This window comes from Xenopus tropicalis, chromosome 1 (assembly GCF_000004195.4).
Source record: "Xenopus tropicalis strain Nigerian chromosome 1, UCB_Xtro_10.0, whole genome shotgun sequence".
NCBI lineage: Eukaryota > Metazoa > Chordata > Amphibia > Anura > Pipidae > Xenopus > Xenopus tropicalis.
Window position 1 is genome coordinate 99,251,918 of NC_030677.2, and position 18,505 is coordinate 99,270,422.

General features: G+C 39.9%; 2 protein-coding genes across 8 annotated transcripts; one reads left to right on the forward strand and one right to left on the reverse strand.

Annotated features, from left to right (window-relative positions):
- Positions 1 to 207: 207 nt before the first annotated feature.
- Positions 208 to 6,625, reverse strand: slc39a3 (solute carrier family 39 member 3). Of its 3 annotated transcripts, none has more exon segments than NM_001102697.2 (3): positions 208 to 1,369; positions 2,795 to 3,124; positions 6,476 to 6,625. In NM_001102697.2, coding segments are annotated over 2 exon segments (945 nt in total). In that variant the 5' UTR covers positions 3,002 to 3,124; positions 6,476 to 6,625; the 3' UTR covers positions 208 to 631.
- Positions 6,612 to 17,873, forward strand: sgta (small glutamine-rich tetratricopeptide repeat (TPR)-containing, alpha). Of its 5 annotated transcripts, none has more exons than XM_012958499.3 (11): positions 6,612 to 6,696; positions 8,203 to 8,349; positions 9,344 to 9,447; positions 10,141 to 10,219; positions 11,385 to 11,484; positions 12,120 to 12,224; positions 12,303 to 12,441; positions 12,520 to 12,582; positions 13,817 to 13,854; positions 16,052 to 16,153; positions 16,795 to 17,870. In XM_012958499.3, exons 2-11 carry the CDS (start codon positions 8,250 to 8,252, stop codon positions 16,907 to 16,909), a joined length of 945 nt encoding a protein of 314 aa, XP_012813953.1. In that variant the 5' UTR covers positions 6,612 to 6,696; positions 8,203 to 8,249; the 3' UTR covers positions 16,910 to 17,870. The 5 variants fall into 5 exon arrangements, with proteins under 5 accessions (XP_012813953.1, XP_012813969.1, XP_012813964.1 ...); XM_012958510.3 differs by having other exon boundaries at positions 6,650 to 6,713; positions 16,795 to 17,873; XM_012958505.3 differs by lacking the exon at positions 6,612 to 6,696 and adding an exon at positions 6,733 to 6,760 and having other exon boundaries at positions 16,795 to 17,873.
- The last annotated feature ends 632 nt before the right edge of the window (positions 17,874 to 18,505 follow it).

Below are 18,505 nucleotides of genomic sequence, written 5' to 3' on the forward strand. Positions count from 1 at the left end.
CCTAACTGAACAAGTTCAATGGAACCATTGTGATTGGATGTCTATGACTGTACTACCATCAAGAGTTTAAATACCGGGGAATTCCCTACCAGTCATTTGAACTGAAGAAGCCACTCAGATGAGTGGTGAAACGTTTTCAAGAAAAACTCAGAAAAGTCCAGTTGTTTTAGACTTAATTCTTCTAGATACTGTATATCATGACCTGGATGAATGAGAATCTTCATAGACATACTACTATAGATAGATATGTGTAAGCAATAGCTAACCTGCAGCCCCCCAGCTGTAACATTTAACCTTTGTCTACAGTAAGGTGCTGAGAGTTGGAGTTTATCAATAGTTTGAGTCTGCAAATTGCCTATGGCTTATGCACTTATACTCTATTATATATTTGAGACATATATACATTAAAAAGCATAATTGTCAGCGCTGACAGAACAGCTGCAAATGCTGTCACACCTTTGACTTCAAGATTATATTGGAAAATTAACCCATACTAAATTTGATTTAGATATTACAAGTCATCTCAGTTTTATAAACTGTATAAAACCATGTTTTTATACTGTCATGGAACTGCTAGGTGTAATAACTTAGAGTGAGTGGTATGTTATTCATGATAAAAACACATTTTACATTACCATTTAAATAAGACAAGCACTGCTAAAACAGTGTATCCTAAAACGAGGAAGAGCACTTTCAGCAACCTATCATTTTTTTCCTCCAGCTCCTTTACCAAAATTTCAAAAAAGGTAACAAAGATAAAAGTGCCTCCAGCAATGCCTTGCAACAGAGCTGAGGCAATGCTGCTGGCCATGTTCTGAGCACTCTGTATTGCCATTCCAACTACAATACCAATAGGGATCATTGTGCTGACCAAAACTGCCATTTTGATAGCATCTTTAAGGTGAGTGTTTACTTTTGCCATGCTGACACCAAGTGCCACTGCCACCAAAGTTTCATGAATCACAACGCCAATAAAAAGACTAAGCAGCTTGTTTCCATCCTCTTGTAAGCCTAGAGCAAGCCCTTCAAATACAGAGTGAGCAGACAAAGCGAACACTAAACTGAAGAGCCGAATAGGACTTGAGCTGGATAGTTCTTTAATGTTGAGGCTGTGAGAGTGATGGCTATGACCTCCTTCATACAGATTATGACCATGGTTGGCTGATATAAAAGGGCTTTCAAATTCAGAGTCACTGCCGATATCTGACCCAGCATTAAAGGTCTCCATGTCAATAAAAGAAGGTTTCTCTTTACGAAACGTCATAACAGTCTGTTCCACAAAAACTGTGAGAAAAAACCCAACCATCATAATAGTCTCTGCCAAGGGGTAATCTGTAGAGATATTTCCAATTTTAAGAAGATCAAAAAACTGTAAGAAATAAAAAGATTTGTTATAAGCATTTTACAACAAGATGTACATAATACAGTGTTGTTTTGAAGAAGAAAAAAAAGCTGTGTATGGTGGGTGGAGGGGTTGTCTGAAGTGACTGTAGCAAGATTTTAAAGATTTTAAAGAACTTTGTACATTTTTCTGCACACCAGAGCTAAAATATTAGGGTGCCCCGAAGTTAACCTTTATACCCCCATCCCATAAGAGGATACTACACTCATCACCTCCTGCTGTATTGTGCCGAAGTAAAGCGTGACTTATGTTTATCAATGCGCAGGTCACATGGCTGTGGCACCCTGGGAAATAAAGAATATGGCCAGCCCCATGTGAAATTTTTAAATTAAATATAAAAAAGAAAAAATCTGTTTGCAGGATTCTGCTGAAGAAACTCTTTTAACTGATTTGTTTTGAAAAAAAACAAAACATGTTTTCCCATGACAGTATTCCTTTAAAAAGACATACTACCATAAAAACATGTTGCTGAACTACACAGAATCCTTGTATAACGCAGCCACTGATTCTCTTCAATATGGCAGCCATTGGTCTGTTACTGTGCAGTATAGAAGTCTGTGTGTACCTGTCTATAAGGACAGGGGGAGACACAATATAGTATCTTTGTAGCTAACGCCATAAGCAGTCAAAACATATTTGCTGCATTCAGTGTTAAATCTTTTTTCCTAACTTTGCTACTGAGCTCATTCATGTGAAGCGGTTTCTGTAGTTCAGCAATACCTGAATATGATATCCTCTGGGAATGTTCTGAACACTTTAGGTTTTGTTTTTATCTTCCTAATGGCTTAAGCAATACAGAGCAAACTTATATGCTCTGAATGGGTGTAGAATATACTTTGTCATAAAAAGGTGTTGCTTATCTATACATAATACATGATATAAGTGTACCTTTTAACAATTTCCTCTATGACAGGAAGTGGGTCTGTGCCTGTGCAATGGAGTCTCCTTTATACAGGCAAAGGGTCTACTCCTGTGAAATGGAGGCTCCTCTATGACAGGAAGTGGGTCTGCTCCTGTGCAATGGAGCTATTTAGAAAGCCCCGCACTCATCCATCCTCAAGGAGAAGGAGCATTCTGATTATTATTTCAAGATCCCCTGACATGATAGGTACATTAGGCCCAGACTGGCAATCTGTGGATTCTGGCAAATGCCAGGGCTGAGTAAGACATAGACAGTCACTACTTAGAGGGCTGGTGGGGGGCTGTTTGGGCCTCTGTGTACTTCAAATGTAATGAATCCCGGTCCAGGTCTGAAGTACATAAATAGGTTTCATGAGGGGTACAAGGCAAACATTATTATTTAATCTCATCAATAAAAGTCAGCCTTTGACTATGGTAATGTGCTGACAATTGAAGTTTGTAAAAAGTCAGATTATTAAAGTTTGCTCATACCTTTTCTCTCACTGCAGGAAGCAAAGCATTAAAGCAGGTAGCCAAAAACACACCACCAGCAAACGAATTAGACAGCGAAAGGATTTTCCGTGAACGTGAAGATTTATCAAAATCTGCCTCCGATATCTTGACAGGTATAAGTGACCCCAACATCATCAGGACTAATATTGCCAGCAAGCACAGCACCTTGGCAAAAATGAGATTCATTCTGAGGAAGGGCTATATTTCTTGCATATAAAAGAGGGTCACAGATGTCAGGCTCCAAGGTGTATGAAAGTTTTACATGAAGGATTCAAACAGATATAGTAAAGTCTCATGGTATGTCAGAACCTACAAAAAAAAAAAAAAAAGGAGTTACATATATTTAAAGGAAAAGAAAAGTTTTTTTATTGCCAATAGATTAGTCATAATCTATAGTGCAAACTAGAATGCTATATTTTTTCTGCACAATGCTTTACCATACCTGAGTAAACAGCCCTAGAAGCTCTCTGTTTTTTTAAAGATATCAGCAGCAATTTTAGCTCAGTCTGACTTCACTTCCAGGCAGCAGGGTACATGCAGGGAATAGAAATGGGGAGGGGGAGAGAGCAGAAGGTAGGAGGAGGGAGGAGCAAATTGAGCAGGCTTGTGCCATGGCCTAAAAAGGAAGTCTAACAAAGAAGATCATATATACAGAATAGCCAGGGTCGGACTGGGGAGTGCAGGGCCCACCGGGGCTCCCGCCCCAGGGGCCCTGCAGGTGCCCCAGCCGCGTCCCCTAACCCCTCCCCCCCCCGCAGGGCCCCCGCCTGACGTCCTCCCCGAGCACATATAAATTGAACGCATCAGGGGAGGAACAGTCAGTAGGGGGAGCGCCGGCAAAGGTCGGACTGGGCCGCTGGGGCCCACTAGGGCCGGGGCCCACCGGGATTTTTCCCGGTGTCCCAGCGGCCCAGTCCGACCCTGAGAATAGCAGGAAATGTGGTGTTTGTTTTCACTAAGGGCTCAGAGCAGCAGTTCTGTAAGTGTTTATGGATGTATTTTCTTTCTGATAAAGCTTACTTAGTTTTTACCTTTCCTTCTCCTTTAAAATTCAACAGACATTTAAATGAAGACTGAAGCAAATATAGTACAAACTTATTTATGCAACTAGATGTTTTAACACAGTAACAAGGAATTTTGTAGTTTCCGTGTTATAACCTCTTCACAAAAAATTGGAACTGGTTATTAGTCTGAGCCACGTGGTGTGTGCCAACAGTTTCACTCAGGGCTTTGTCTACTGTAACCCCTGTCCCCAAGGTTTTAAGTAATTCTTCAATCTGTTGTGCTCCCGGAGTACCAAACCAAAAGCTATTCATTTGTATTGATCTCGGCTATAACCATTAATCTTTTCTATCCCTCAGAGAATAGGACTCTTCGCAGTGATGACTGTGATTTTAACCCTCAGGTTAACAGTATTAGTTTAACAATATGGCACAATTAATATACTAATTACAATTAATAGAATAATATACAATCAAAGGCAACATTTACTCATTAGTAACTGAAAATAGTGGCACAGATCCTGATCTCTGCTTGCAAAAGCTGGCTGTATGGCAACTTGGCGAGGCGACCGATATCGGAGAAGGCTGCGGATATCAGTCGACTTGATCGGGCGGGTTAAAAGATTTTGATCGGGCGCCATAGAAGGCGCCTGAGCAAAATCTGCCTTCAGGGCTGAATTGACAGAAGGAGGTAGAAATCCTATTGTTTCTACCTCCATATCTGACGATTCAGCCCTGAATGTCAGTGGAGGGTTGGAACCGATGGTCAATGGTCGCACGAAAGATCGAAAATCGCCACGTGTGTGGCCAGCTTAAAGGAGAAGGAAAGGCTAAGTCACTTGGGGGTGCCAAAATGTTAGGCACCCCCCCAAGTGACTTAGAGCGCCTACCTTGTACCCCGGGCTGGTGCCCCTGTACGGAGGGAACAGCACCAGCCCGGGGCACCTGTAGACACCGCTTCCTCCTTCCTTTGCGCACTGCCGGCGAAATCCGCCGGCCGGCGCATGCGAGGAGGAAGGAGGAAGCGCCGGCAGCTACCCCGGGCTGGTGCTGTTCCCTCCGTACAGGGGCACCAGCCCGGGGTACAAGGTAGGCTTTCTAAGTCACTTGGGGGTGCCTAACATTTTGGCACCCCCAAGTGACTTAGCCTTTCCTTCTCCTTTAAGACTCCCAATTTGTGCCTGCTCTTTGATATCTCCTTTTAAAAGTAAACAAATATAAGCAACACACAAACACTTGAAAATCGTACAGTACAAAGCACTTGTGTGAAATAATGCTGAAGTAGGCACTGTTAATTAAAGGCACAAGGATCCAGAGTGCAAATGCTACACCTACTGCATCCTTTGTAGCCAAAACACTACAATCATTTTAAGGGGAACTATAACGAAATTAAAATTCAATATAAGCGTCAATACTGAAATAATACAGTTCCTACATATAATCAATTAAAGATTCAGAACAGTTTCTGAAATAGCCAAGTTTATCTTCATTGTCTTTCATTTTCTCTTCATGCAGGAGTTGGGTGTCAGATTTTCATTAGCAGTTAGATAAAATATATCTTTTGCAGGTTCCCCTTTTCTAGCAGATGTATAATGCTGGCCATACACGTGGCGATCTGACGATGTTTGAAACATCGTCAGATGTGCCACACACCATTCAGGGCTGAATCGGCAGGTAAGGAGGTAGAAACAATAGGATTTCTACCTCCTTCTGCCGATTCAGCGCTGAAAGGAGATTTTGATCAGGCGCCTTCTATGGCGCCCGATCAAAATTTTCCAACTGGTCCGATCGGCGAGTCGGCCGATATCAGCAGCTTCCTGCGATATCGGTCGACTCGCCGACATACCATACACGCACCGAATATCGTACGAAACGAGGTTTCGTACGATATTATCGGTGCCTGTATGGCCACCTTTAGAGCTTACTCAAATAACTGATTCTAGCACAAACAAAATTGCTAACTTTGGCACAAATCCTATCTGTGGTGGTTTTAAAAGATTGAGCTCTAATGCATCTTCTAGGCAAAGGAAACTGCCACCACTCTAGAGATATATTGGATCTGATATTTAAAATCAGGCTCCCACCTCTTGCTTGGAGAGAGGAAGAAGAGAGACAGATGCTGCGAAGCAGGAGAGCGAAAAACAACTTGATTATTTCAGAAATGGGCAGAATTTTAGAAAAAATTTAGAAAAAATCATGTTTTAGTATGCTGAAGCTTATATTGAACTTAAATATTTGTGATAATTCCACTTTAAGCTTAATAAATGTACCCTCTTTACCTGCCTATATCCTGTACCCACTGAATGTGAAATTCAACTGGTCAATTAATGTCCCAATCTGGCCATTAAGTTATTTTCCCCTCTGGCCAAAGATGTTATCCATTAAGTCCACATACGATAATCAAACACCCTGTTGGGGGCATGGGAGAGAGGAAATAAGAACATAAAAGCAGGCTAAACACAGGCTAGTTTGCCTCTATGTTTTGAATGACAACAAGGGTTCTGAAAATTAACTAGAGCTGGTCGACTGCAATGTAGCACATATTTTCGTTAGAAAGCCATTAAGTATTATAGCCTTGTAATATTATTTATTGGTATAATTACCCAGGCATGCACTGCGCCAATACTCTTATATTATTCAAAACTCATATTAATGTTACCATTAAATGTCGGTGTTCCCTGTGCATACCGATATACTTCCAGACGTTAGCTACCTGGCTCCAGGAGCATGGACAATTGTCTCTGACCCGAAACCACCATAGTACAAACAAAAACGCAGCAGTCCAGAGACTCTGAGACACATTCGCGAATCCGACTAATGACGCCACTTCCTGTATGACAGCTGACAGGTGATTCCGAATCCGGTTCCGGGCTTTCGCATGTGAGTAGTGGTGTCTGGTAAGACTGGGTCAGAGAGATTTTTGGGGGGGGTGCCTTTGTGCATGGTAAGGTTAATATAGGTGTTACTATTTTGTGGTAATATGATGGAACCGACATATAACAGACCAGGAAGTTCTGTTGAACACGCTGGTGATAGAGAATGTTGATACAGGGGAGCGGAATGGAAAGACTCAGAGATATATTTAACTAATATATTGGTGCCAATGGCGGCCCGGAGCTTTTTTCAGTTTAATTACACGAACGTGTACTAATACTGCTGGGGCTTCTGACGTGTGGGAGGTGACTTTGCCTAGGTCTGGGTGTCCTGTCTGCATCCGCTCAGCCATTACTGAACCACAGGATCCTGTATGTGCTGATAACAGCATTGTTGACGTCTGTACCATCCATTTGACACAGTACCATCCATTTGACACATTTCTGACCGCTACTGCCTTTAGGGCTCTGGCACACGAGGAGATTTGCGTTTTTTCCCCCTGGTGCTTTGGCGACAAGTCGCCACGACAATACCCACAAAGAGATTTCATGCGAGTTGAGCTCCAGGCGATCTGCTACCCATGGTACACTCAACAGTCAACCCCCCCTCATGTTTACTCAAGTCGCTCAGAAAAGGGTCTGTGTGCGATTTTAAACAGCAGGCGATTTGAAGCTGACGCTGGCGATTTCCATTGATTTATATCTTGTCGCTCGTCTTGTCGCCAAATCGCTCTTTTAAAAATCGCTGGCAACAAATCTCCTCATGTGCCACAGCCCTTAAACTGGGCTTTCCCTAAAATTCTTCAGCTGATTAATCATCCATGCAATGGAAAGGTCATTGGGGCTCATTTATCAACACTGGGCTCATTTATCAACACTGGGCAAAATTGCACCTTGGCAGTAACCCTTGCCAACGAATCAGTGATTAGCTGTTTTCAGCTGGCTGAAGGTTGGGAAAGAAAAAATCTGATTGGTTTCCGTGGAGTTACGCCCAGGGGCAAATATGCCCTGTCTTGTAAGGGACCTGTGGTGTTTCTGAAAGTGCTATGCCGTAGTGATAAAAATACTAGGTATTTTAGCAGATGCTGCAGCTCTTATGTTGAAGTCTACCTTTGGAAGATAATACAGTGTGTGTATGTCATACAAACCCTGTTAACTGGGTGGAAATATTGAAAATGTGTATAAGTGTGGCCCTAGATATATGGGTTGTGGGTGACCATATGTACATAAACACTGTTTTCTTTTTCCTTTGAGACCTGTGGCATATCCAGTGGCCGCTCTAAACAACAGTATTTGTTGAACAAGGGGAGCTAAAAATGACGAACATTATTGGATATGCCTGCAGAGAATGGTGCATTGTTAATCATTTGTATAAATGTACTTGTGAATATTTGCTTAATGATAAAATGGCAAAGACTGGTGATTCTGAATGGTACCTGGAAAAATATATCTATTTTTTTTTTTATCAGATATGAATTCATATTCACTGACATTGTTTATGTTTTAATGCCAGTTTATTTGCAGAGTCGGACCTTGTCACTTGAAGTGTTCACAAATCCAATGGCTGACAAAAAACGCTTAGCTTTCTCCATTATTCGGCATTTACATGACCAGTTACGCAATGGTGGGCTTTCCTCAGATGCACAGGAGAGCCTGGAAGGTCTGGTTGTTACTTCATATTCTATCTTTCTGTTTATTTGATGGGGGAACTATTCTTATGAGACAAAATAGTTTTTTCTTTTCCTTGCTTTTTCATAAAACTTATGATATTCAGCCTGCACCCACCTGGGGCTACTGAACTACTGCCAGATACTTGAAGTGCAAGTTTAACAGGCAGTAGTCCAGAGGATGGAGAGCAGTACTTTTAAATGCATTCTAATATCTAAATGCTTCTTACCATGCATACGGGCAGTAATCCCCAACCAGTGGCTCGCAAGCAACATGTTGCTTACCACCCCTTTTGATGTTGCTTCCACCGGCCTCAAAATAGGTGCCCATTTTAAAATTTCTGGCTTGGAGGCAGGTTTGAAAGCCAGACACAGATTTACTCCAAGCAGAGCCTCCTGCAGGCTAGCAGTCCATTTGGGGCTACCAAATAGCCCATCAGGATGTTGAGAGTAAGTTAAGATTTTTTATGTAGTGTATAACGTGTTATGAATGTTTTGTTTTTTTAAATTATTAATGTAACAATTTTCAGCCTGCAACTGAAAATGCTCTCTGGTTGTTGGAGATCATTGACCTGGGCGAGTAAAATTGAATGAATGTGAGAGTTCAGATTTATTGTTAGTTTGATTATCTTTTTTTCTGTTCATCTTCTTTTAATCATCCATTGTGACTTCCAAACTGCTGTCTGGTTGTTGTATTAGCTTGCACCTCTGGTGGGGAAGTGTTTCTGTTGATCAGTCTCAATTACACCCTGATTCATTCATTTAATAACTGTAAAAAATGAAAATGTACAAGTTTGTAAATTAATATTGTGAATGTTAGTCCACAAATGTTTTCAATGCAAGCCTGCATTGAATGAATTAAGTGTTCCATCCCAGGGAAGTCTTCTGGTCTTTCTCTGATGCTTGAATGCAGGAACTATTGGATTACTTTAAATATATTTGTGTATAATTACTAGATGGAAGCATTATGTAATTTGAATTTTACAGTTGCTATTCAGTGCCTGGAGACAGCCTTTGAGGTTTCCATTGAAGACAGTAACTTAGCTGTACCAAGGAGTCTCCAAGAGATATTTACAGAAGCCACATGTCAGGTAATCCTTGTAATTAGTTATTGACTGACATGAAATGGCATTGTTTTGGAAAAAAATGAATTGCGAAATTCTAAACTTTTTAAAGTCTACATACCATATTTCATCTTTCTTACAAACTTGATAACATAAAGGAGTAGGAAAGTTACAGTTACTGGGGCCAAAGTCTTAGGCATCCCCAATCATTGTAATTGCTTGCCTAAAACCCCCAACCAGTGCTCCTCTTAGGAGAAAACTGCATGGCTGGTGTGTATGTGAGCTAGTGATCCTTCTTCACATGCTCAGTAGAGAGAAAAGCCAGCTTTTCCGCTCAACTGCGCATGTGTCTGTCCTGGGATTATAAAGAAAGAAGACAGGAGGAAGAGGAAAGCTAGCTTGCATATACCCTGGGCCAGTGCAATTTCATCCTAACAGGAGCACCGGGCACAGGTATCAGGTAAGAGATTACAATCACTGGTGGGGGGGGGCTAACATTTGGCACCCCTCCGTGATTTAGCCTTTCCTTCTCCTTTAATCACAGCTTTTACTATAAGACTTTGTAGCTCTACATTCTAAGCTTTCTTACCGTTTTGTAAACTGAAACTTAAAACTAGCAAAGAAGAAAGATTGGTTTGCTGTCTAGACCATAGTTTTGGGAAAATGGTAACTTAATGCGCTGTTAATTAAAGCATTCTTCTTCTCTCCTCCCAAATTCAGGACTCTCCGCAAGTTAATTCTGGCCTGGCCTCCCCTTGTGATGAGGATGTAGCAGAAGCTGAAAGATTGAAGACAGAAGGTTGGACACTTGACATGTTGCATGATCTCTTAAAGGACAAGGCAACGCAAAATATAATTTTTGCCTAATAAAAGAAAACAAGATTCTAAGCAGCTTTGCAATATACATTTATTACAAATTTGTAATGATTTTTGAGTAATTTGTATTTATAATTGCTATTAAAAAGCAGTGTTTGCCTGTCCTTTTCTATTCTCTACCCTGGTGACTCTGACTGTTGAAACAATGTAACACAAGGCAGCAGATTGACAGACTTGACTTGCTGGAGGAGACAGTTGCAACACTGATTAGAAAGTAACAACCAGGAGTTCAGCAAATGCTGCTTTCAATAGCAATTACATTTACAAATAACTTTTAAAGCGCTACAAATTTTTAACTATTTTTCATATTGGAAAATTGCTTAGAATTATGTTTTCTTTTCTTATGCAAAAAGTTATTTTTGGGGTCGACATGCCCTTTAAAATTGTCCCTTGTATTAATTGTTCATGACTGTGAGGTTATGCAGAATATTCAATTGCATTAATTGAGAAGCCATGGTATATTGGTAAAAAAAAAATGGCATTAAGGAGTACATTTTGGGACAAGAAAATACTTGTGGTAGCATAGTTAGACAGTATGGCAGTATAAGGATATTTGATTTAAAGGCGTTTATATAATCTCCACTTCTCTAAATTCACATCTTAACTTTTTTCCTATATTTTTCTTTATATCACCCTCATTTCACCTTTCACCCTTAATCCAGATTTCTTTGCCATTTGCCACTGATTTTGTCCATTTAATATAATTCCCTTACATATTTGTCCTTGTATGTATTTGTGCCCTTCCACTTCAAACTCCCTACTTCTACACTTTGTTTTCTCCTTTTGCTCCACCTTGACCTCCAGCTGCTTTTTAAAGGAATACTGTCATGGGAAAACATGTTCTTTTTCAAAACTCATCAGTTAATAGAGCTTCTCGAGCAGAATCCTGTATTGAAATCTGTTTTTCAAAAACTTTGAAGCTGAGTTTGCAGACTCAAGGCAATTTTGATATCAATTAATAGAAAGAGAAAGAATTACTGTCATGTTATTACTTTTCTTAAACCTGTATCTGTGTTTTAATTATTGTGGCCAGAGGTAGTTTTTGGTGTATGTACCATTAGATGAGCAGAGAATCTTGTTTTTCTTAGGCAATGAGCAAATGAAATTAGAAAATTTTGAAAGTGCTATTTCCTACTACTCAAAAGCTCTTGAACTGAACCCAACAAATGCTGTGTACTACTGCAACAGGTATGTATCTACATACAAGAAATATGTGTGTGTGTATATATCTCTGCTCTTCCCACGAAGAATTAAATAGCAGGCAAGCTTAACCTTTCCCGTGCCTGCCTGTCTGCTTCTAAGGGCACTCCCTCCCCCACCATTACACATAGACAACGGAGCTGAGTTTGTCACACACCGCTGAAAGCAGAAGGGGCATTGCAGGTTTGTGACTGGGCATATTTATTCACTTGGGAGGCATTTCAATTAAAACCCGGAAGAGGGGAACAAACATGGCTGCTCCATGGGTCTCATGCTACCATAATTATGAAGCGAAAAAACTTTGCAGATTTAGGTTCTAAGGAATTTAAAGCTGATACAAATTAAAACACAACAGCAGGTGTAAAAAAAATGTTCAAGTGGCTGTCCATAACACTTTAATATTTAATTTAGAAATTTCATACATATATATATATATATATATATTAAAATGTACTGTTCTGTTCAGTAATTTGTGCCTGTTTTTGTCTTTAGTAACATTAGTAACATATTTTTGCACACAACTTTTACATAAAAGCTTCTGGTTTCATTTGTCATGTCATGTATCTGCAACAGTTGCAAAACAAGGCATTATTAATCACTATATTGCGTGTCTTTTTACACAGGGCTGCAGCTTACAGCAAACTGGGCAACTATGCTGGAGCTGTGAGGGACTGTGAAGAGGCAATTACAATTGACCCTAACTACAGCAAAGCTTATGGCAGAATGGGGTATGTTCCTGTTTAAGTTACTTTACCTTACAATTATGGAAGAAATGTTTTTAAACCATTCTTTTTTAATATTTTTAGACTGGCACTTTCAAGCTTGAATAAACATGCAGAAGCTGTAGGTTTTTACAAACAAGCCCTGATACTGGATCCAGACAATGAAACCTACAAATCAAACCTAAAGATTGCAGAACAGAAAATGAAAGAGCTGCCCAGCCCAGTGAGTATTCTTTGTTTATCCTGTGGTGGGGAGATCTGTTTTTATAAGTAATCTAACAGGATCTTTAATTTCATCTAGATGGCTGCTCCTGGAGGTTTTGATTTGGCTGGCTTGCTCAATAACCCAGGCTTTATGAGCATGGTAAGTATCCTCTTTAGTGTTTTTATCAAGATTGTATTTTCTTCTCTTAATTTGAGAATAGGGGCATAATATGGAGCTAAAATTGTCATTATATAGATGTTTTATATATTTATTATTAATTTAATTAATTTTTGTACAAAAAAATGCTTGAGATGCTTGAATATATTGGTTCACCGTCATTTTACTTTAATTGACTAGTAGTCTTATTGTGCAAAAACCAGCACCATCTAAATTGAGCAATACACAAAGATGGTGTACTAACATTTATAGAATACTTATTGTTCTAAATCAGTGCTGTCCAACTTCTGTTGTACCGAGGGCCGGAATTTTTCCGGCCTACGTGGTGGAGGGCCGATAATGGAAGCCAGTTTTGACCACTCCCCTTTTTGAAACCGCACCCACTTGAAACCACACCCATGTTATCACATGACCATACCCATATTAATGGTTGTAGTACAGCAAAAACCTGCCATACTCTGCCTGCCCTACCCTGCCTGCGTGCCATACTTTCACTGTGTGTGCCATTCTTGGCTGGTTTGTGCCAAACTTGGCCTGTGTGTGCCATACTCTGCCTGCCCTACTCTGCCTGTGTGTGCCATACTCTGCTTGCCTTATGCTGCCTGTGTGTATGGCACACACAGGCAGCCTACAGTGACACAATGCTGGCACTGCTCCTACAGTCTGCACAATAACTATATATTAAAATTTTTTATTTGCAGTACCAGCTCAGTATATGTTCTTTTTGTAGTGTGCAGGGATTATTTGTGGGTTTCTACTGCTCCTGAGGTGTGAACAGGGGAACAATGGGGGTGATTACAGCCTGAGCCTGAGGTGTCAACACTGCAGGGGGAACAATGCAGAGATTAAAAGGTGTGAACAACTCAGGGGATTACATGTTTAAACAATACAGGGGGATTACAGCCTGAATCTGAGGTGAGAACCATGCAGGGGGCCAGCTAATCTCAGTACTGATACCATTTAAAGTTTACACAAGAGTAAGCCATCAAAGCAGCCAGACAGGTGGGGGGCCACACAGAGGGGGGTCACGGGCCGCATGCGGCCCGCGGGCCGCCAGTTGGACAGCACTGTTCTAAATCATCAAGTCCAGTGTCACCAAGAACAATTGTGTACAGTGCAGATTTTCTTTTCTCTCTCCATCTGTCTGCTATAAGTCTAAAAGCCTTTGTGCATGTAGAACTTACAGCATTTTCACTATTATGTCTTTTCACTGTAGGCGTCAAATCTTATGAATAACCCCCAAGTTCAGCAACTGTAAGTTGTATTACATTAAGTCTTTACATTTTTCAGATTTAAATTGTACAGCTATAGGAAGTGTAGACAGTGAGATTCAGTACACAGCTTTTTTCTAACCACACATTTAGTAAATAGGCTCTTTATAATAGACTTGGGGCATTATTATTTTAAACAAAAACTTTATCCCCAAACAATGTAGGTCTCTATAAAAATATAATGCATAAACAAGCTCATGTGTAAAACCCTGCTTCATCTAAATAAACCATTTTCATGAAAATATACTTTTTTAGTACTATAGGCTATTGGGTACTGCTAAATAGAAAATTGTCATTTTAAAAATTAAGGGCCACCTCCTGGAATCATAGGATTCACAGTGCACACAAACAAACCAAGGCACACATACATGGTAGGCCCCATCAGCCACACTTCTTCCTGTTACAGTTAGAGCTGCATTAGTTCTGGTCATGTGATCTCTGAGGGGGCACACGGACCATCACTAAATAGTGGATCAAGGGAAAGGATGTAAAAGGGTAATATTTACTGATATATATATTCCAGTATGGCGAGTTCTTTAATAGATAACATAATGTAAACTTGTGCTGGTTTATAGTTAGTTAAGTATTAATTCTGGGGGTATAGTTTTCCTTTAAGGTTTGCCTGAAATCTGTTTTGCCAGTGAACATGACAGCCAATATGTGTGGGGTACAACTGAAGATTTGGGTTTAGGATGAGGCTACTCGGATTTTCTACTACACCAACTGAATTGAACTGATACCATTTCAGCCATGTATTAGCATATTAAAGGAGAAGGAAAGTCTAAATCACTGGGGGGTTCCAAACGTTAGGTACTCCCATTGATTGTAATAACTTACCTAAAAAGGGAGAAGAAAGAAAGAGGATCACTTGCCTGCAGTAACCTCTGGGCAGTTCAGTTTTCTCCCAACAGGAGCACTGGCCAGGAGTTAATGCAGGAGAGTGATCCTCTTCCTTCCTTCTCCTTTTGATAAGATCCCAGGGTCCGCGCATGTGCAGTTGAGCAAAAGGCCGACTTTCCACTGCACTGCGTATACACAAAGACCGAAGAAGAGGATTGTTTGGTCGCATACACCCCGGCTGGTGCAGTTTTCTCCTAACAGGGGCACTGGCCAGGGGTTTCAGGTAAGCGATTACAATCACTGGGGGTGCCTAACATTTTGGCACATTACTTCCCCCCAGTGATTGTAACTTTCCTTCTCCTTTAAGGGGTATTGTATACCATGTATAGATTTAGAATAATTGTTTTTGGGTCTCATTTTGTTTTCAGAATTAAATTAAGGGAGGTTAAGGTATGCATATAGGGTACTATATTGTGAAGTTATGTTGGTAGGTTATTCTTGATTTAGACTCCACAGAAAAGTGTCATTCCACTCCAGCACACACTGACCCCACAGGGCAGATGGACTAATGTTAGGTGACATTCTGTAGCTAGCAATGTAACCATTTATCTTTGTCATTTTTGGTGTTAAACACATTTATTGTACTAAAAGTTCAGTGCAGGGCACACACTAAAATCTTGGGCACAGAAAAGGTTAGTGCTGACAGTTTCTGTGGCGGTGTACAGCAAATTTACAAAAATCACAAACCCCACACTTATGAAGTGGGTAATCTGCAGTGGAGCTGCGATATACTTTGTTTAAGTTGTTAACTATCTGTACAATTGTACATTATCCCCAATGCCTTAAGCCACATACGAGCAAGCACTCCTGCAACCATGGAAGTTGAGTAAAAAAAAAAGTTACTGCCTGACATGTTTGTATCATGATGGTACTTAATCATAGGCTCATTATCCCCAGTGTGTCTTAAAAGGTTCCTGGGCCATTATGAAACAGTTAAGTCGTTTTCCATTTGCAAAAGTCACGACTTTATTATAACTTATAAATGTTCAGTTAGAGCTAGGAGGTCCTAGCATTACACTTGTAAAGAAACGTACATCACAATATGATTATCATAATATTATCATAATTATATTCCATCATAATCCATAATCAACAAAGACCCATTCTTTGTACAATATCACATTTTGCCTATGTTCTTTTAGGCTTAATAAACAGAAAACCCTGTATTTGGTATCCTCTATTTAACCACACATTTAGTAGTTGTGTGTAAAACAAAAGCATTCAGTTTTTTTATCTGAATATCCTGAAAATAACATGTTCTCATTATCTTTGCTTTTCAGAATGTCAGGAATGATCTCTGGTGGCCACACACCAATGGCTGGGGCTGGAGCTGCAGCTGCAGGAAACACTCCTCCAAATGATTTGGCCAGTCTTATACAAGCGTATGTCTAATGTTAATTCTGTCAGCTTGTGGCCATTGTTCAGTTTATGATAGTAGATGGAGTTGTTGTACTGCTGAACACTGACACAACCCTAACTTAAACTTTCTAAGATTGTCAGCATAGCCCTCCACTGCTTTCTCCTCCAGGGTACAGTGCATGCATGTAAAGCCACCCCATGTTGTAGGATACCAGTGCCCATGTGCATTGCGTACCATGTACCTAGGAACAGTGAAGTGTTGATTTCCTAACAATCTTCTGATTGGAAATGCAGGAGAACCACAATGGAGGAACCTAAAAATGTTTTAGCTTTGAAGGTGGAGCTCAAACTTAATAGGCAAATGGCTGCTGAGCTGTTTACAATTGTTCGGTACGAAAATTTTGTGACTTTCGGATCGCCAATACGATATTATCGTGACTAATACTATTTTTTCGTAAGCATTTTCGTGATATTTGCGATCTTCTGAAATTTTCGTTTCCAATACGATTTTTTTCCCATTCGTGATTCGGATTCGTGGATTTGTAAATGTGCCCCATAGTGTTTTATTTTAAAGCAAGGATAATTATCAGATAATAAGAACATTGCACCTTTTCAGCAGGTTATAAAAGTAATTCCAAACCACTCTGTTGTTTTTGTTTCCTAGAGGACAACAGTTTGCTCAGCAGATGCAACAGCAGAATCCAGAGCTGATAGAACAATTGCGCAGTCAGATTCGAAGTCGACCTCCAAGTTCAAGTCATGATGAGCAACAAGAATGAGCAGTGCTGGCAGGCTGAAGGATATTGTATTACTTTCTTGGATTATGGGCAGAAAGTACTTGAGTGACTACAATAGGGTCTGTCTTCCTTGGCGGTTTATGCGAACAGTTGCTCTGGGCATACTTTGTTGGAAGAAACGTTTTTCTTACCTCATTACCCACTTCCTTACTACCATTTTTAAAGATCCATTAAGCATCACTTGCCATAGGGTAGCACAAAGGGCTGATCCAGTACGAACATTTAGTCTTTTTGCTCCTGTTGAAGAAAAGAAAATCCACAATATGTTGTTGTTTTCTTCTCCTCCATGGCTATTACTGTCTGCATTTCGTTTGAACAGTGGTGTATGTCTTGGGTGTGGCGACCTTTAACATCAATGTGATAACCGGAAGGTTACAACTGGATCAAGAGACATTTCCTGTAGTTAAATAGGAAACCTGTTAGATGGAGACTCAATCTTCTGGTTCTGTCATTACAATAATAAAATGATCTGTGGTCTATGACTGAAAATGAGCATTTACTTTTAAGAGAAAAATCACTCCTAACATTTTATAGTTTTAGAGTTCTCTTCTCTGCAAGCAATTACCAGTGTCTCAGAAGTCTTATTAAAAGATCTCACAGGTTTTAAGTAATTTAAATGCTCCTAAATGAGAACATAATCCTCCAGCCAACTGTATTATAAAGGTGTTTTAATAAAGAATGAATCACTGTTAACAACTAACCAAACATTGCTGCTTTATGGTAACTTTCTTAAAATTGACTACAAACACTAACGTACAAAATTCATGTTAACCTTTACGTTTGTGGCAATGGACACTGTATGCGCAGAAATGGCTCACAGAATTGTGCAGGATCACCGCTAAAGGGATATTAAAATGACCAAGTATAGATAAAATATACAATATTATGTAAAAATCATGCATTTCATTTACTCATTATTGAATAAATCAGTGATGCCCCTTAACTTGAGAGATATTTACAAAGGTTTTTTTTGTGGTGGGGGTTGTTTTGTGTCAAAAAGGGCAAATTTTAAAATATCTAAATTCTTCTAGCCAGTAAATGATAACCTTAATGTGCTTTACAGAGTCTGTTAAATATTCACATTGGTCCTTGCTTGATAACTTTTAGCTTACCTAGTTAGCAATTTGCAGTTGGTCTTCATTTTTCCTATTTGTGAATTAAGCTTTTTGTTGTGCAGTTATGACAAACCAAAATGTGAGCAGAAATAAAATACAAACTTAGCTTTTCAATCATAACAAATGGCATTTAATGCTTTTAACTGTAACAGCATTTTAATGCCACTTATGGCAGCCTTCCCGATGAACTCTGTGCACCCAAAGAATTAAATGTCTGGTTTACAACCTGAAATTCCAGCTTATTTACCAGGGGTGGCTTTTGGCCATGGTTGCTGTTGTTAAAGTCGAGGGTCGGATGAATTCAACCCAATATCAACAAATTCTTCAGGATAATGTTCAAGCATCAGTCACAAAGTTGAAGTTACGCAGGGTTTGGATATTCCAACAAGACAATGACCCTAAACACAGTTGGAAATCTACAAAGACATTTATGTAGAGGGAAAAGTACAATATTCTGGAATGG